The 19,633-nt window shown below is 35.0% G+C and overlaps 1 protein-coding gene across 1 annotated transcript; it reads right to left on the minus strand.

Moving 5' to 3' along the window:
* Positions 1-434: 434 nt before the first annotated feature.
* Positions 435-4,190, minus strand: LOC131067704 (galactinol synthase 4). The gene is made up of 3 exons (XM_058002824.2): positions 3,729-4,190; positions 1,370-1,828; positions 435-786 (listed from the first exon to the last, which is right to left on the minus strand). The coding sequence occupies exons 1-3, from the start codon at positions 4,026-4,028 to the stop codon at positions 571-573; spliced, it is 975 nt and encodes a 324-aa protein (XP_057858807.2). The 5' UTR covers positions 4,029-4,190; the 3' UTR covers positions 435-570.
* Between the last annotated feature and the right edge of the window lie 15,443 nt (positions 4,191-19,633).

Genomic DNA, 19,633 nt, shown 5'->3' on the forward strand with positions numbered 1-19,633 from the left:
AAATGTTTACAATTATAAAACAAATCTAATTGAATTTAAAATTATGTTTTATGTTACTAGTTTTTTAAGCCAAAAGAACTATATTTAAAAGATTGCTTATAGATCGACATTTCAAATCATACTCACGAAATATCACTAGAAAGACAAAAGTGATAAAAATAATTCATTTCCACTAATAATAATATCGGTATTTACAATATGAAAAAACATACATCTAAACTAAAAACTGTCATTTGATTAATATTTTCAGGCAATTTTTAATTACCTAAAGAACATAGAGTATCTTAATCTATGTCACTTCATTTACGAAACAATTTTCTCTATAAAATTCCTAGGCCTTCACCATGATGACCAATGCATTTCAAAAAATAAGAAAAAGAAGACAATTTTAATATCCACGAACTAAAAATAGTATATGAAATAACCTACTCAAATGAAAGAAATTATATGCTATAAGACTAGTATAGCTTATAGTATAGATTTTTTTTTTTAATAATTAAATTTACTTTCTAATACAAAATTTGAAGTTGCACATATAGTCGAATAACTAAATTAATAATAAAGGTAGTCTTAAGCAGCAGAAGGAGCAGGAATGAAAGAAGTGGCAGACGGAATTTGAGGCATCAAGGAATTCGATATAATTCTCTCTTCTTCCTGCTCTTCCTTGCAATGACTGAAGTCCAGAGATTCATCGTTGTAAATTTCCCACCATTTCTGAACCAATATTTTTATATCTTCCCTCTGCATGTTCGCCTCCTTCCCTGTATACCTCCATGGCTTAGATCCCTGAATTATTCACATAACAAAAACAAATCAGAAACCTTGAACTTCCCCGATCCATTATCCTAGGTAAGATTAAAAAAAATGTTTTATTCTGCTTTTAGATTCAACGGAGAATTTATTTGTATCAGTGTTTTGGATCATCATCAGAAATTTTGCTGGTCATATTCTATGATCATCAGGATGAGAGCAGTAGAAATTCAGCTCACTCTATGATCCTGTGATATGATTCATCATCAGCACGAGAGCGCAGTAGAAATTCGACTCACACTCTATGATTCTGATGATATGATTCATCATCAGAATAAGAGAGCAGTAGAAATTCGATTCACACTCTATATTCTGATGATATGATTCATCATCAGAAATAAAAATTCAACTCACACTTTATGATCTATCATCAGAATAGATCATGAAGTGTGATCCCAAACATTGATACAAATAAATTCTAGACAATCAAATTCTGAAACACGACAAGATTATTATTATTATATACTATGGAAATCTAATATCTTACCAAAAAGAAATTATGAAAAAACGTTTTTTAAGAATCAATTGTAAAGATAACACCATTTCTGAAACAACTTACGTCTGCGCAGTAATGGACGACTTTAACATTTTCAAGCTGTACATTTTCGGGATGGCGCCAGAGCATAGCCAGGACGAGGTTGTAATTGAGCGGGATGGGCTTATATATTTTCTGGAAGAACATGTTGAGGAAATCCTGCTCTGCAAAAGGCGTAGGAGGAGTGTTCTGGAGCGTGTGAATGAGGGATTCGAAGATGAGCTTACTGGGTTCGAACACGAACATTCCAGCGTTGAAGTAGAGGTTAGGAGCAGGGCCCAGCTGGGTATGCGGCCATTGTACCTTTTCCGGGCACTGCTGACAGTAGCCAATCTTGTGTTGAGGCGTATGGGACCATGTCTTCTCGCAGAAGCAGTCCATCACGGCGTAAAAGTAACCGTCTGCCATGTCCATCAGGTTGTCAATATTCTCGTACACCTGAATGTCTGCGTCCAGGTACATCATTTTGCTGTACTCTTCAAACTGCAACACCCATGTGCAAAAACATCATCTGTCTGTCTCTTTGTTAAATCCAAAAATAATGATAGTAAACACAGCAATCCAAACAACAGTTGTAAGCTCCTGAGTTTCATACGAAAGAAGAAAAATAAATAAATAAATAGTTGAATTCGGATGTATGAATTAAGAGTTTAGGATGTGAAGTTAAAAGTTTAAAAGTGTGTAACGTTGGTTACTGGATCTTCTAAGAGAGAATCTTACAGTAGAATTTATTTTCAATCGCAAGCACAAAAGAAAAACACGTGTTGGGATTGGAAAGGATTGAAGAGTCGTGCAAAATTAAGAATTTAAGTACTGAAAATTAGGATGGGTGGTTACTGGGTCTTACTTTTAGAAAGAATCATATTAGAATTTTTTTTCAATGGTCAACATAAAAGAAAAATATATGTGTTGGGATTGGAAAGGATTGGAGAGCATGAAAGGAGCACAAGTTACAAGGGAAGAAGAAAAAAGGAAAGGATGTAGATTGAAATAGGTATCTCAATCTTAACAAACACAACAATCCAAACAATAGGTAGTTTTAAATTCTTGAGTCACATAAAAAGAAATCCAAAAAAATTAGTCAAAATCTGATGTATTGATTAGGAATTTAGGATGCACAAAGTTAAGATTTAAGATGAGCGAAGTTAAGATGGACCGTTAAGATCTTAGGATGTGCAAAGTCAAAAACTCAAGTATACGAAATCAATGGGTGGCTAGTGGCTCCTCTACAAGAGAATTGCAAAGTGGAATTTGTTTCCAATAACAAGTCCAAGAGAGAATACAAAAGTTTTGGAATTGGCAACAATGGGAGAGCATGGAAGAAGCACAAGTAACAAGGAAAGGAGGAAAAGAAAAGAAAAGTTAAGAACTTATAAATGTGCAGAGTTAGGATCTACGGATAAGAACTTAGGATGCACAAAATTAAGAACTTAAGTGCATGAAATTAGGATGGGTGGATATTAGATCCCCTAAGAGAGAATTGAACACTGGAATTTGTTTCCAATGGCAAGCCCAAGAGAAAAATAATAATACAGAAGTGTTGGGATTGGGAAGGATTGGAGAGCATGAAAGAACCACAAGTTACAAGGAAAGGAGGAAAAGAAAAGGACATGGACTGAAATAGGAACCTCCCGATCTTAATATGGAACACAAAACAATAGGTAGTTTCGAGTTCTTAAGTCACAAAAAGAAACCCAAAAAAAACTAGTCAAAACTGATGTATTGGTAAGGAGCTTAATATGTACAAAGTTAAGAACTTAAGGTGCCTGAAGTTAAGACAGACAAGAACATAGGATGCACAAAATTAAGAATTTAAGTAAATAAAATTAGGATGGGTGACTCCAGATCGTCCAAGGGAAAGTTGTAGAATAGAATTTGTTTCCAATGGCAAGCTCAAGAGAAAAATAGTAATACAAAAGTGTTGGGATTGGAGAGGATTGAAGAGCATGGAAGAAGCTCAAAAGTTGCAAGGAAATGAGAAAAGAAAAGGACTATACTGTAATACGAAACTGTTGAGATTGGGAAGGATTGAAGAGCATGAAAGAAACTCAAAAGAAGAAAGAAAAAATCTAGACTGTAATACAAAAGTGTTGGAATTGGGAAAGATTGGAGAGCATGAAAGAAACTCAGAAGTTGCAAGGAAAGAAGAAAAGAAAAGGACTAGTTACAAGGAAAGAAGAAAAGAAAAGGACTAGACTGTAATACAAAAATGTTGAGATTGAGAAAAATTGGAAAGCATGAAAGAAGCTCAAAAATTGGAAGGAAAGAAAAAAAAAGAGGACTAGACTGTAATACAAAAGTGTAAAAGCGTTGAAATTGAGAAGGATTGGAAAGCATGAAAGAAGCTCAGGGAGAAAAGAAAACGAAGACCGTAATAAGTTACCTCCCAAATGCGGAGCTTGGAGTAATTGATGACATAGTAAGCCATGGCGAACTGCACTTGATTTTCCGGTGGGTAGATGGGTTCGATCTCGCGACATATGCAACCCTGTGCGATCAAAATGTCCCTGTGTTCTTGTGGAACATCAGGAAGCATGGCGACCACGAGGGGGTAGGCGCTCTTGACCCGTCGGAGGCCTTTGGCCAGCCCCACCACGCCCTTTACATAATCTCCTTTGCCCGCCAAAAAGGTGAGAAAGGCCTTTTTGCAGCATCCCACCTTCTTCAATCCCTCGGGGGCCATTTTACTCCCTCTTTTTCCTCACCCTGCTCTGTTCTGTTCATGCTTGCCCTAGGATATATACCCAACACCCGCCCCCAAAATCAATTCCAAATTATCCCAAATTTGCTAGAAATGAAAATTCCTAGAGAGTTGTTGCCAAGCTTTTGTAAACTGCCACGACTGAAATCGCTTATCGGGAATACACAGATGACATATTCGTCACCCCCGGCTTTCGATGGCGGCAGATTGTGTGGCTGAGACTGCTAACTTCCAAAGGATTTTGTTGCTTCCGCAGATTTTCAACGGCTCGGATGAGCTGCCTCTTCAGACCAACGGCTCGGATGAGCGATATTCTGTGGCTCCAATTTGCAGATTTTGAAGTTTTTGCCCTGTTTTTTTTTGGAATCGATAAGAGAGAGATTGGGCTTGAGGAGTGTGAGGAGTAAAATCACATCTGCATTTATGTCTATCTTTTAAGGAATATAAGTAATGTATTGTTTTTGATCAAGTGAAAAAAAGGTTTTGAAGGGACCTAAACCTTTTATAAATCACACACTTGACTGCTCAACAAAGAGGAGAGAGTCGCAACCAAAAAAATCAACCCAAACAGTCCACAACAAGGGCCCTCAAGATTTACAACTGGCCTTATGGGAACGAAGAGTCATATCAACAGAAGGCATGGACATCTTTGAATGCTTCCCCTTTACAGTAATCCATCCCTCTTCAACTTTAGTTGCCGCAATAGACCATCCAAAGAGCCCAGCACTGATCTATTCGGATTGAGAGAAGGAGCATAAGTAGAAGGAGCAACAACCGTCACAGATACAGGACCACATCCAGCAGATGGGGCAAAAGATGTATCAACACACGATGAAGCAATCAACGGAGTAAGAGACAGCAAACTGTTTTCAACAGAAGAGACAGCAGCATCCTATATCCCAACATTTTTAATCACAGAACCATCCTTAGTGGCATCCGAAGAATCTTTCTTCGTCAATAAAGAATTCGAACCAACCATAGTCGAAACCCCAGCATCCAACGACTCATTAGAAGAGTTCAAATATTTATTAACCGTGTAATGCTGGTAAGAGGCCCCCAACCACCATGAAGCCACTAGATTTTTCTTCTCAAGCCCACAATTCCCTGCCGCATGACCGGTCTTTAATCACAGAACCATCCTTAGTGGCATCCGAAGAATCTTTCTTCGTCAATAAAGAATTCGAACCAACCATAGTCGAAACCCCAGCATCCAACGACTCATTAGAAGAGTCCAAAGATTTCTTAACCGTGTAATGCTGGTAAGAGGCCCCCGACCACCATGAAGCTGCTAGATTTTTCTTCTCAAGCCCACAATTCCTTGCCGCATGACCAATTTTAAAGCATTTACGACACCTGAAAGGAATACCTTCATAATCCAGAGTTTGTACCCAGCTGCCTAAAGAGGAATTAATGGCAATCTCAGCTGGTAGTCCCTTAGACACATCTAGCTCCACCAGAATGCAAGCAAAAGTAGTGTGATAAAGCCCAAAGGATCCATTATCCACCATAATGAAACTCCCAATAGCATCACCAATTTCCTCAAAAAGAGAGTCAACGCATAAATGGAGAGGAAGGTAAGGAAGCCGAACCCAAACAGAAATTTTGTTGAACATCTTAGAAAGGGGGTTAAAATCAGAGTGCCAGGGTTTGGCCAAAAGCGGCATATTATCTTTCTCAGAGAAAAACCGACAGGCTGGGCCAAATACCCTTGAATCTACAAATAACACCATGCTCTGTAAAAACCTTCACATTATTCTCTATTTCCCGATCAGAATCCTTATTAACGTTAACAAAGGCGGCAAAGACAAGAATAAACCCCCTTCCTCCCCCTCTGCATAGATTTGAAGACGGAACCAGCAACACCCAAGCAGAGCCAATGTGAGGGTCCTCAGCAACCACCATCACCCATGAGAGACCAGCATGCGCATTGGCGGCAGACAGGATTGAGATGCAGGAGAGCGTGAGGGAACAATAGGCAGAAACATGATTCAAAAAAAAAAAAAAAACCTTAGTAAAGTTGAATGATTCTAAATAAGTCTACTAGGGATCTATAAGTAAATATAAAAGTATTATTTAAGATATGATTATATTATTATATATCATATTTGTTCATTATTCTACTTAAAAAATAATTATATTATTATATTATAATTAATATTAAATCATTATTAGTTCCTATCAAGGGAGGATACTATTGCATCCATTCATTTCAATTTTTCAATTAATTTGACCAATCAATGAACATAATTAAAAATTATTATATTATGATATTGTAATCAATATTAAATTATTATAAAATATGATTATATTGTTATATTTAATATATTTAATATATTTTTGTTTAGAAAAATATTATTTTTAATCAAATTATTATTATATTTTTTATATTTCTAATAAACTCTTAACAAAAGAAAAAACTATATATTAAAACTATATCATTATTATATTATGTCATTATAAATTTAGTTTATATTCTTGTTCGTATCCTTATCTTTGAAGAAAAAGTGAACTTTATGTAGGGACACTTTCAATCTCCTATAATAAATAATATTGTTTATAATATATTATTATACTATTATTTTAGTATATTTTATATTTAAAACAATATAGAAATATTTTTTGTTTCTATATATATTTATTAAGAATATCAACATAATAATCTTGGAATAAAAATAATAATTTAAAGTGCTTTTTTTTTTTCATACATTTAAGTGACACAAACACTTCAAATCAAATGCTTCTAGTTTTTATTAACGGGCATTTTTGCATCCATGTGTGAGTGTAATACACTTTTGTCAAAATTAACTGTAAATTAGCATTAATAAATTTGAATTATTGAGTTTGGATTGTAAGATAAAATTGTGGCCTAAAAAAGTTGTCTTGATATTTAGAATCGCAATAAAGATTCCCAATATTAACAAACATCTTTTGGAGCTTGCTAAACAATTATCTTCTCCATATGTCACCTTCATATTTGATTTTTTTTTGAAAACATGTAATGAATGCATCAAATACTGTCCACATATTATGTGCAACTTGGAACTTGGACTTTAAAACAAAATGCAAAAGAGTAGCGTAAAGATCTAATGTTAAACTAGGGTTTTGAAGCTTGTTAACACAAAGGTAATGCAATCAAAATATGCAGATGTGATGTGATGTCATGATAGAGGCAAAACTAATTTTGAGAGGAGTCATTCTTAGAGCAACTCAATTGCATAAAGATCCTTCCATAAGTAAATGATAAATAGTGGGTTATGCATGCAAATGACTAGAATGATGTCTTTTTTTAGTTGACTTAGAGACACAAATTGAACATTTTGATGCAAGAGTCCACATATAATGAATAGTTGAAAGGGGATAAGCTCTGGCATGTTATCATTGATAACTTTAGGGATTGAATCTCTAAGTGTAGAAACTAGATCAAACCAATTAGTACAAACTCAAATGTAGGAAAGGAAGTAGTAATATAAGAGGTCATAAATGTCTAAGGAAGGGTTAGGTTAGGTTTTTTAAGGTCAAAAGAGCAGCTAAATTAATCAAAATTTTAAGTTAAGACCAAGAAGACCAAGTGCTTAGGTCGTTGAAGCTAAGTGACATGAAAAAATGGTAAAAATACAATATATGCACTTTTCACTGTCACATTTTGTCTCCCCTTTTGTGTGCATGTGAATCTATACGAGCAAGCATACCAAAGTAGAGAAAAAAAAAAAAAAAAAAAAGCACAACTAGGAGCAGAATAGCTAGAGCAATGATCTAAAGTCGAGTTGTGGATTATGCATAAACTTTAAGAAAGATTAGTAATAATATGTCCTCCCTTAATTTTGTGTGTGATCCTACAGGTATACATACAAATTAAAGAAGACAAAGACTGGATAAAAATTAACCACGATAACATGGTATCGCTTAAAAATGAATCAAATGTATGACAAAATGAGCATGTAGCACAAGTATGAGAAACTTGAGTATGAAAAATCTAAGATAAAATTAGCGAAAAAATCTAGGGATACATGCATGATTTACATACTTTTATATGTGAATTATGAAAGATAGATGTCCCCACTTTTTTCCTTAAATTGAAAACATTTGAGTACATGTAACTTGTAGAAAGGGAATAACAAGCTTTCCTTCAAGTGGCACGACCAAGTGAAAATCATAGAATATAAACAACATGTGGAAAACCAAAAAAAAAGAAGAAGAAATCTAATCTTAAAGTGGAATCACAAGATGTATCACTCAAGAATTATTGCCCCAACTAAACCTTTTCCTGAAGCATCATAAAATATATATGAAATATACTACTATATTCTTTTATCAACAAACTTATCATGTAATGATAGAATATTCCAAGAACTCAAAACATGTGGAAAGCAAAAAAATGAAAAAATCTAATCTTAAAATGGAACCACAAGATGTATCACTCGAATTATTGCCCCAATGGAACCTTTTCCTATAGCATCATGATATATAAATGAAATATAGTCTACTATTTTTTTTTATGAACAAAGGTGTCATGTAACGATGAAATATTCCAAGAAATCAAAACATGTGGTAAGCCAAATAAAGAAAAAATATAATCTTAAAATGGAATCACGAGATGTATCACTTGAAATATTGCCCCAATGGAACCTTTTTGCATAGCATCATGATATATAAACGAGATATACTCTACTAATTTTTTTATGAACAAAGGTGTCATGTAATGATGGAATTTATTCCAAGAACTCGAATTTTCTTTTTCTTAAGATGTGTCTTTCTGAACCTTTACCTCCCTTGGATTCCCATTATGTGTATCTTTAAAAGTATATTGGTCATATATTGTTTCATTGATGTGTATTTGGGTGTAGTTTTTGTCTTTCTCTTCATGAGGTGCGAGATGATATGCTAGATGTGGATGTCTTGTCAATAAATATTTGGAAGAATCATATCTATTATGATTAGGTGTGAAAGATAATTTTGCATGATGTCCAACTAACTTGAAAAACCTCTTTTGTTAATTGAATTTTGAATTGTGAGTTAAGTGTCACACATTTACCCATTGTATTTCCATATACTTGGTAGGCACAAAAGTAATAACTAGTATTCTTCTTTGGCATGGGTTGACATGGACCAATTACCTTGATGACATGCAACTTGATAAAGTAAAATTTTAGAATTCGATCACACCTTATTAAAGGGAAATAGCCATCACAAATGCAAATTTCTAATTGGACCATCTAAAAGTGACATTTATATTTTAAATTTGAAATAATATAAACTAATGAAATGTAAAATTCCTAGTGTAATTTATGTTCATAAGTTTTAAAAAAATTAAAAATTAGTTGGATATATTTTTATGAAATTATTTTAATTGTTGATTTTTTAAAACAAAGTTAATGTATCTTGTTAAAAGTATACCATTGTATATTCTTTCGTTGATGTATATTTCTGTCATTCCCATATAATTTCCACTAATAAAATATAAAATATTTCTATAATTTTAATAACCATTAGCAGGGAACATAAATTATCTTGCACGCATCAGGCAATAGAATTCATTGTTTAAGAACAACTTAAATCATATCTAGATTTTGTACCTCATTAGCTTATATGTGGAAATGATTCTATGGGAGATGCCATACTGGATGAATAAGAACTAACTTCATATTTTACATGTGATAAGGTTACACATATATATAAGTATACCCTAGGTCCCAATTAGGATACCAATGATTAATTAATGAACTAAGTTTCATAGGAATATTCCTTAAACTGAGTATAACCCACTCCAATGGGCGTAAAATAGATAACTATGTCCACACTAGATGGGGTTTATTATTTTCTTCTCTTCGTTACACATCCATTTTACTTAAATCTTGGCCACATATATATATATATATATATATAATTCAATAAGTTAACGTGTTATTTGACCTATGTCTATATCTTGTATCATAGTGATTTACTTAAATTCAATAAGATCAATTTAATGTCAAGAGGGTCTAGGCATGGGGCAACTACGAAAACGTTCCCAATACACTAGTCTCCAAGATGTCTTTAAGATTTACCTTCCTATTTAAATGATATGTCTTCTTTAGTTATATGTGCCTATATAATTTAGACATATTTATGCATTATATGCATCAATATTTGTGTGAACTCTTAAATGACATTCTTTAATTATTTAATTAAATGTGCATGTATAATTCAAACATATTTATATATTATATGCATTAGTATTTGTGTGAACACATAAATGATATGTCTGCACCAATGTAGATGTGGTGACAGCGTGGAATTTGGAACCAGACACTAAGGAGGAGTTGGAATGGGTGCTCTGAGCTTGCATATCAGAGGTTTATTTCTTCGGGTTGAAATCTTTGCTTGCGAGAGCAGTCCCTGGGAAAGTTTTGTGAAGGAATGGGAGCAAAGGCATTTGTACCAGTGAAGAAAGTGCATAATTTGGCCCTTTCATTCTATGCAGGGAAGGTGAGAACAGAGAAGAGCGGTGAGAGGATGCCCTAATAGGTTGGGACAGCCTGAAAGAGTTTGTGCAAGAAAAGGAGATTGAGTGGAAGATGGCTCGAGAGGAGAAAAAGAAATAGGGTCGGTCATCAAGGCTCGAAATTCAACCCTGAAGATTACTAGGATAATGGCGCAGGTGAGCCGAAGTTATAGGGTTCCAGGTGAATTGCACCAAATTGGGGATGGAGTTGCTTGTTGTTTGTCCATGGTTTTATTAGCCCTCGGTTTTGTAATGTTTGTAGGGTTTCTAAGAATACACTACATGTTTCTAGTAGGGGGATTCAGTGGGTGATGTTTTTTTAAAATTTCAGTGGTATACAGAGGCCATTTTGCTCCAAGGTCTAGTTTTAATGGCGGAATTCGCGTATAGTTCTATTTTTTGTACATTGTATTTGATGAAAATGTATATAGTATGGGGTGTATTGGAGTGTGGTGGGTTTGCAGGGTGGTTCTCTATTTCAGACATGGTGGATTATGGATAGATATGCTTTTGAATATTTTATGTAATCTTTTATTTCTATAATTAATAAAAATCATATATTGCCGATCAAAAATATATATACATGTACACGTTGTTCTACTAATTGTATGAATTTTGATTGGTTATTGTATACACTAAAAATCGATCTAGAGAATTGAATTAATTAAATACGAAAATATTTAATTAATGATCTTCATTCTTCTACTATACAAATAAATTCAATAATTTATTTATATGGTTCATTAATTCTAATTCTTTCCGATTTAATCATCTTCTTCCATTTTCTAATTAAATATGCAAATTAATTACTTTGTGTATTTAAATTCCCTTTCATTAAATTTGAATTTAAAATTCGAATTTGAGCACATGGCTTCTACTCCTAACCACCTAGCCTAATCACATGCTAACCTAACCCACCCAATCCAACTAAGGGTTTAACAAATCTTATCCCCTCCAACCTCTTATCCTAACCATCTCTTGAGTGTCTACCCTTTCTTAGAGACACATGGCACTTATGCCACATGTCTCTCATCTCCATGCCACTGGCCCCTTTGTTGGCATATGGCTGAAGATTATTTGCCTCTTGTCTCCTTAGGAATGACAAGCGTTCATATTCTCAACTTCTTTCAAACTTCTTCGATCTCGACCGTCGATTTCTCTAGACTGAATCTGCACCATTGATTCTTGCCACCTCACCTCTCGTCATGAAAATCTTATAAATATCCCCTCTTTTGGCTATGAGAGGACCCTTAGCATTTTCGTAATCATTTCCAACATTTTCTCAGTCATAGCTTAGTATTGTTGCATCATAGCATAATAGCAATAATATCATTGTAGTTACATGGCTTTCATGATAGTTTAATTATCATAATGTAGAATTAGTATAGATCTTGCATTAGCTTCCATATCATAACTTGCACAATCAATTCCCATCTCTTGAGTTGTCACTTTGTTGAAATCATGCATCTGAGAGCCATCAATTGAACCAGCAAAGTCCTCAAGACTAGGGAGCAATGAGATGACATTGGGGAGTATTTTGATTGTTTTATTTTGTATTTCCTCAATATAATGTTTCATTGAGTATGTGTGTTTTATATGCTTATTAATGGATTAAACACAATATTTTTTCACACGGTTATATATAATTGTTAGAATTGGTTTCCTCTAATAACTTAACTTTAATTCAAATTTGTAGGTGTATAAGATAGGCGTCATTGCCCTTTTTTAATTATGCCAAAGGCTTATGATACTCACATATGGATGGAAAAATGTTTGTCAATAAAATCCAAAAACATTTAATTTGACAGGTTTGTGACACTTAAATGCATGAAAAGCAAAAACACCATTTTATTATTACTTTTTTAATTTTATTTTTCTCTCCTCCCATGCACTTAATTAAATATTTTTTAATTATTTAATGATAATTATATCTTCACTTCCACCTCTCAATTGTCATTCACTCTCAGTTTAATTGATCAATTTATCTATCTCTGTCGTGCAATTAGTTAACTTCGTAATTATCTTGATCTAATATTATTATTTATGGTTATTAAAAGTGTCCCTACATAAAAGTCCACTTTTTTTCTCACGGATAAAGATAAGAAGAAATATAAAATAAAAATATAATAATAATAATTTGGTAATATAAAAATAATAATATATTAAAATATAATAATATAATTATATCTTAATAATAATTTGTCAACCTTACGGTGATCACCATAAATTTGTCAACCTTACGGTGATCTCTTCGTGACCACACCACAATTAGGACAATGATCTCAAACACACTTTTTACCATTCTCTTGGTGATTGTGCCCAATTGTGTATGTCTTGCTTATGTATGAAAATGGCATTTTGCGGCTTTCCACCGACGATGTATTTGAGATGTCTTTGATTTAGATATGGCATGAGCTTAGTTGTAGAGTGAGACTAGGGAGTTGGACCATCTCAACCATGGTGCACCTGCATATCTATATAGTTTTGTGTATTCATTAAAGATTTTCATTTAATTTTGAGCATTTTGGTTAGCAAATCAGGGGTGCACTTTACATTCTTGTTGTTATCCAATTCACTTACTTTAGCTTTCTTTCTTTCTTCAGATTTGGAGTCTAGAGCTCCTCCCTAAGTAGAGATTGTTGGTTTTGTCTCCCCTGCTTTGGTTGGAGAGTTTCTTGCTATCTCTGGTAGTTTGCCCTCAGAGTTCAGCTTCTCTATTGGTCGGACTGCTATTTTCCCTACCTTCTTCTCCAAGTGCTCGTCCTCTTGTTTCCAAGATTTTTCCTTTGCCTTCTACTCAATGGCCCTTGGTTGTGCCTTCATGCCCTCTTAATGTCTTCACTGGGTTCCCGTTTCCACAAGGACATTTCCTCCCCCAAAACTATTTGTTTTTTAAATGGGGACACCTTCAGAATACAGGGACTTGGATGGGACGTCCCCCTGCCGCCCGAGTGCAATCCAATGCCATCATCTTTGACACATCTCTAGGACATCCTTGCGACGTTTGAGGGACTCCCAAGAGCCTCCTGCCCATCCCAACAGCCCATAAGTGATTTAAAAAAAATCAGAACTTTTTTTCAAACTCCATGCCCAAGGTCAAATTGTCACAGCCTATGGGACCCACCCAAACCCCACCAACTTTATAAAACTGTCTCCTATTTTTGTTTCAACTCACAAAAACAAAGAGCAAGACGCTGACAACTGTGAATGTGAGAGTGAGAGTTGCAGGTGCCAAGTGAAAAAGTGAAAGTGTAGAGCAAGAGGGTTGAGGAGAAGTAAGAAGAGAAGTGATGCCAAGTTGCCAATTTGTAATGGTTTACCCCTGTTTTGAAAGCAATTTATTTTGCACCTTTTCAACTATGCTTCTTGACAAACAGTTTACTTGAATGCTCTACTGCTAATTTTCAACTTGTCTTTCTTGATTTTGTGAATACCAATGTTTGTTTGCTGATACTTTTGAGATGGCATTTTGGCAAACAACATGCATGCACTGAAAGGGTTTCAATTTGGAATTGATAGTGTAGATATCACTTTATAATAATCAAGATTTGCATTCACTGAAATGATTTTAATCAACTAAAGAGCAATATTCATGACTTACAAGTAATAAAAAAACTTACAAGGATGAGGCATATTCATTACTTACAACTAATAAAAAAACTTACAAGGATGAGGCATATTCATAACTTTTGCAGTCCCGCCTTGGATATCAACACTAGAAGCAACTCATATTGTTCATGTACAGACAAGACAATATGGGAGTTCATTATACCCAACAACTTGTGGTGTTTTTGTTCGTGTTGGTTCTGTTGGACCCTGCAATTAAGATTCTATATACATTATTCAATAAGATTAACTGTGCAACATAATGAAATATTGAAAAGTGTGTTATCTTGTTGAGCTTCGCTTGGTTTCGAGAATAGTTTAGCTTTCTCTACTTAACAAGGCCAACCACGTGAAGGTGGAAACTCATTTGGCCCCTCCCCTGCCCCCCCGCTAACATCACTCTAAATTCCCCGTTAACATCTTATAACATTCATTCATTCATTCTTTCTACCATTAATAAAATATAGCATTCATTCATTAATATCACATAACGTTCATTAACACATAACATTGATTAACATTAATAAACACGCAACATTCATCAATATTAATTAACACATATCATCCATAACCATTAATTAGCACATAATTACATTCACTAACACATAAAAATCAGTCATTATCAAATAAGTTGTATTACAATCATTTCTTTCTTTGTTTTTTCTTTGAAGCTATGAAAAGACCAAGTGGAACATCGGTTTCTTCATCATTTCCTCCCTCTATAGATGTTTCGCCAACTGCTCGTGATCTGGATGTATGCCTAGTCCTATATTGAGGACGAGGACACTGAAGCGAAGGGGGGTCCTCTGCAATAACAAAGAAATGGGTTAAATTCAAAATATATATATATATATATATATTGTAGCGTCCTAAAATTGCGACACTTGCAATTTCGACTGCATTTCGGTCTTCACGATGGCGACGCAACACGCAACCTGAATGGAGACCCTGAAACTTGCTCACGACACTGAAAACTGCATTTTTCAAGCACCCTGGCCTAAACCTCCTTGCACCCTGCTGTCTCGGGAGGTGGGACCAGAGCGCCCAGTGCCCTGGTTCCTCAGGACCAGGGCGCCCAGCGCCCTGGTCCCTGGGTCCTATTTTGGGCCCAGTCTCCTAAGGGGCTCAGGTCTTTTTGTTTGCAAATTGGAAATAAACTTCCCTGGTCGGCCTAAGGTCGGGAAAATCAGTCTATCAACCCTAAATGACAAGTATATAAACTACATTTTCCTCTTTCATTCGAGATGATGGAAAAGGCGTGGAAACTATACTCAAGTGTTCAAGCATTCAAGCAATTGATCATTTCAAGTCTCCATTCAAGGCTAAGTGTTGCATTCAAGACAAGGATTCAACCATTGAAGAGGAGATCATATACTACATGCTACAACATACAACATACAACATCTAAACCTTCGCACATAAGGATACCAACATCCTTAGAACAAGGTATTAGTACTTGTTTTATAGTCATTTACATTTACAGCTCTTGCTCATTTCTTGGTTAATTCCAAAACCGGGGTTTGACCTAAAGGCAAACCCCTAATCCCTAACCCCCCAATCGTCTTCGCTTTTCTGTGTGTAGGTTGCAGGTACGCGGCTGAAATTGAAGATCTGGAATCCTTGTGCAGAGACGAACAGATCCCCCTTCGTTTCGCGGATTTTTCGGAGGACCGTGGCGCCGAGCGCCATCGTCCTGACAACTTTTGCTCAAATTTGCAGGACAGCGCCGTATCGACATTTTACTGCTAATTCCAGGTCCGCAGCTTCATCCTATAACCCGAACTCAGTTTATAAGCGAATCTTTATGACTTTCTATGCATGCTTAGCTTAATTTCCTTAACAACATTTCTTTACAAAAGAGGGTAGCCTTGCTTTCCTAACCCTTGAAATTCATTTAGCATCCAATCTTGCATTGCGTGGGATTGGATCTTATGAGTTTCAACCCCTCTTTTGAATGTAAAGTCTCTCCCCTAAGTGAAAACCATCGAATCCTAGCGAACCTCCCTTCTCTCTCCTCGGAGTTGGAAGAGGGGAGAACAACTAGGGTTCGACCGCAATTTTCCGCTTTATATATATATATAAAGCGGAAAATTGCGGTCGAACCCTAGTTGTTCTCCCTCCTAGCGAATCCTAGCGAACCTCCCTTCTCTCTCCTCGGAGTTGGAAGAGGGGAGAACAACTAGGGTTCGACCGCAATTTTCCGCTTTATATATATATATATATATATATATATATATATATATATATTGTTACAAGTATTTCATTAATTTAGAGAACATAATTGTTGTGCTCTTTACCTCATGGGGCCATATCATTTTGTGTAGCCTCAACCTCAACATGTTGAACACCCTCTAGATCATCTAGAGTTGAAATACTAAAGGTTACATTAATGTTGAACACCAATTGCAATTATATTTGTTTAAAGCAATAACAGTGGTCCTCTTTACTTGAGTGGGGAACATCACGTTCTTGATGTTGTGTACCCAGATCATGCTCCACTTGCTCACCACCGACTACATGCTCTAAAATATTAACAAAAAAGGTTACATTAATTACTACTCTAATTACAAATTAAGATGTTTAATTGTATTAATAGCTAAATAAATAAATTTGAATAGCAAATAAATACCTCCACTACTGGGATGCACGTCCAGACCTTCATGTGCAGGTGGTGTTTCACGATTAGCGGGCTGCATTCCAATGGCATGCACATTGTTATCATTGCTTGCTTATTTAAAACAAATATAGTCACTTAATATTGGAACTCAACATCAATTAGATTATTGGTAAAGTATTCAATTTGAAACAACTTCCATTTAGCATATTTACCTGTGTGACGGATGCACTCGAATGTTGTGTATGCCCACTCAATTCTCGTAGCCGATCAGCCACGACTGAATAGCCTTGCTGGTAGGCAATTCTCTTGTCATCTTCTCTGGGCGCTCTATTGAATTCAGAGCCCTGCATTTTTTCTCGGTACCCTGAATTTTGCTTGCATTGTTTGATAAAAAAAATAACGTTTGCAATTCTCTTGTCATCTTTTGCACAGACAATAACATTTTCCATCACCTTTTCTTTTCAAGTTAGACCACAATCTAGCAATTGTCTCCTTATTTTGTTGTTCGTTGATATTGTCTGACATGGTCTTTCTTCACAGGCAAGAAAATTGGGCTATAGAACTAGTTATATAGAAGTTGAAATGTTAGTTATGAAATAATGTTTTAGTATAATATACCGAATCAAATTACTTAAAAATAGAAATTATCATCATTGAACCAAAACCATCTAACTCTTCTTTTTCATCTCAAAACATATCTAATGGCTTTGTGGTATGCAATCCTTGTATAAGATATTAAGTTGACTAATGTCTAATTGGGGAAGGTTCCAACCCTCGGGGAAGGTTAACTACCTTACAATAATGCTCAGACTACAATTCGGATCACATGAACTAGAAATATAGCATTTGCTAACGCCTGATGATAGTTCCGATTAAACACATTTTTCTATCTTACAACAATCTCTTCTCAATACACCAGACTAAAGGATAAACTCACTTATGTACACATACACCATTCTCTGATAATACAGACACAACTTCGACACTCAAATTACATGACTATACCACCTATATATAAAAATAATCAACCTTGACTACAAGGGCAACCAAACCCTCAAGCCTCAATTATAAAATTACATCACACGATAAGTAGATAAATAAACCAACCATCCTAAATAGATAAACCAACCAGATCAACTCAATGCAATCACCAAAACACCAAACAACTCTGTGCAACACCAAAACATAGGAATATGTTGATATCAATGACAACAACATATCCTAGCAGTAGCAATATCCAACACACTATTCTTCTATGTGACAATGTCCTTTTAAGTTCTTTTGGTGATAGCATTGAAGGCTTAATCTTAAAGAACAAGGGACTGATCTTAAGATGAAAGGGCCGCTCTTCCTCATATTTTGAAAATTACCTTCATGATCATCTTGCATAATTACTATGGATGATTGCTCCTTGAAGCCCTTTTAGACCTATATTTCTATTCAACCCATGACAGTCAAATAGACTATTATTTAACTAATATGGGCAACAATATTTTGATCTTTATATCTGTTCTCATGATTGCATAATTTGTGATAGTGTCATGATATTGTGAGTATTGTCTTTTGACCATTCATAGAGATATCTTATGGAAAAGTTCACAGTGATGTATGTTTTTTATTGAGGCTGCAAACTTTATTTTGAACTTGGGTATGACTGAGACTCTTTATCACAGAGCTATCTCCATCTTTCATGGAACCATGACATGACTTCTATGACCTTTAAAAGGCTATTGTCTACTAGATGCACATGTTGTCACTATCCCTTCAATACTATCATAGGCTTCTTTGACTGTCCTTGAAGTATGCTAAGGCTACTTTGATGAATTTTTACAATGTTGGTCATGACTATTAAATCTTATGAAGACCCTATTTTGATCACACATCTTTGTCACAACATTCCTTTTGGTTTCTCTTACTATCAAAGGCTTAGAATCACTATTTACCTAGCTTATGTTAAGTGCCTCGATGCTTGTATCCTTCTTCAACTTGAGCTTGCATTGTTCTCTCTCAAGGAATTCTCTACAAACTATTGAAACAACTATGGGTTGCTTGCTCTATCTATTATCACTCTGACTGAAAATTTTAGTCTTTGTTTGTGATTCTTTGTCTCACTATCATTATAGTTTGATGCACTATGATATTTGCTTTGGCACCTTTGACAATGACTGCTACCATAATTTTATCCCTTTTAATAGTCAAAAGATCGTTTCTTGAGATATCCTTCAATTCTTCTTCAGTCTCTCAAGAAGCTCATTGACATTGTCATGAATAAGGTCTTCAGTGACCATTCCATGGCTATACTTAGCATTGATCCTCTATGCATAACTTGTGATGGGTCACTACTCTTAAGGCACATGAATATGTCACTACTCTTAAGGCACACAAATATTTTTTCATCTCTGCACTTGTTGAAAATGTGGCATTGTTCATGTGCTATGATTGTAGTTCTAGGGTAGGTTGTACTGATCATTGTTTGAAAGCCTCCACTTCATGTTACTGGCTACCCTTATGTCTCTTTTCATTGTGACTTTCACTGATATACTACCCTTTCTTATACATTTAATTGTCTTTATGATATTATGATTGTAAAGAAGCTTTGGGACTGAAAATGTTCATTGCATTATGAGTCCTATGGTTGTAGCTACTCATGATGTCTTGTTATGATGACTTCTATATGTCATGATCTCTATGTTTGGATGACATCTATGTGTTTGGAACATTATTATTGTTGAATGTGGCATCAACAATTTGTATATTAATGATGAGATCTTTGCATACCTAAGGACTGTATGTCTTAGTGTCTTTATGTGTTAAAATAACAACATTCTTTACATTTATTATTCAATGCCCTACATAGACTGATTTGGCTTAGAAAATGAAGGT

The sequence above is a fragment of the Cryptomeria japonica genome, chromosome 2, assembly GCF_030272615.1.
Source record: "Cryptomeria japonica chromosome 2, Sugi_1.0, whole genome shotgun sequence".
NCBI lineage: Eukaryota > Viridiplantae > Streptophyta > Pinopsida > Cupressales > Cupressaceae > Cryptomeria > Cryptomeria japonica.

Bases quoted from the DNA above. Each gene is read 5' to 3' on its own strand.
- LOC131067704 (XM_058002824.2), bottom strand. From the start codon at position 4,028: ATGGCCCCCGAGGGATTGAAGAAGGTGGGATGCTGCAAAAAGGCCTTT. The intron at 1,829-3,728 runs GTAACTTATTAC...TGGGTGTTGCAG, and splicing joins CCAAGCTCCGCATTTGGGAG to TTTGAAGAGTACAGCAAAAT. The intron at 787-1,369 runs GTAAGTTGTTTC...TGAATAATTCAG, and splicing joins TCGTCCATTACTGCGCAGAC to GGATCTAAGCCATGGAGGTA.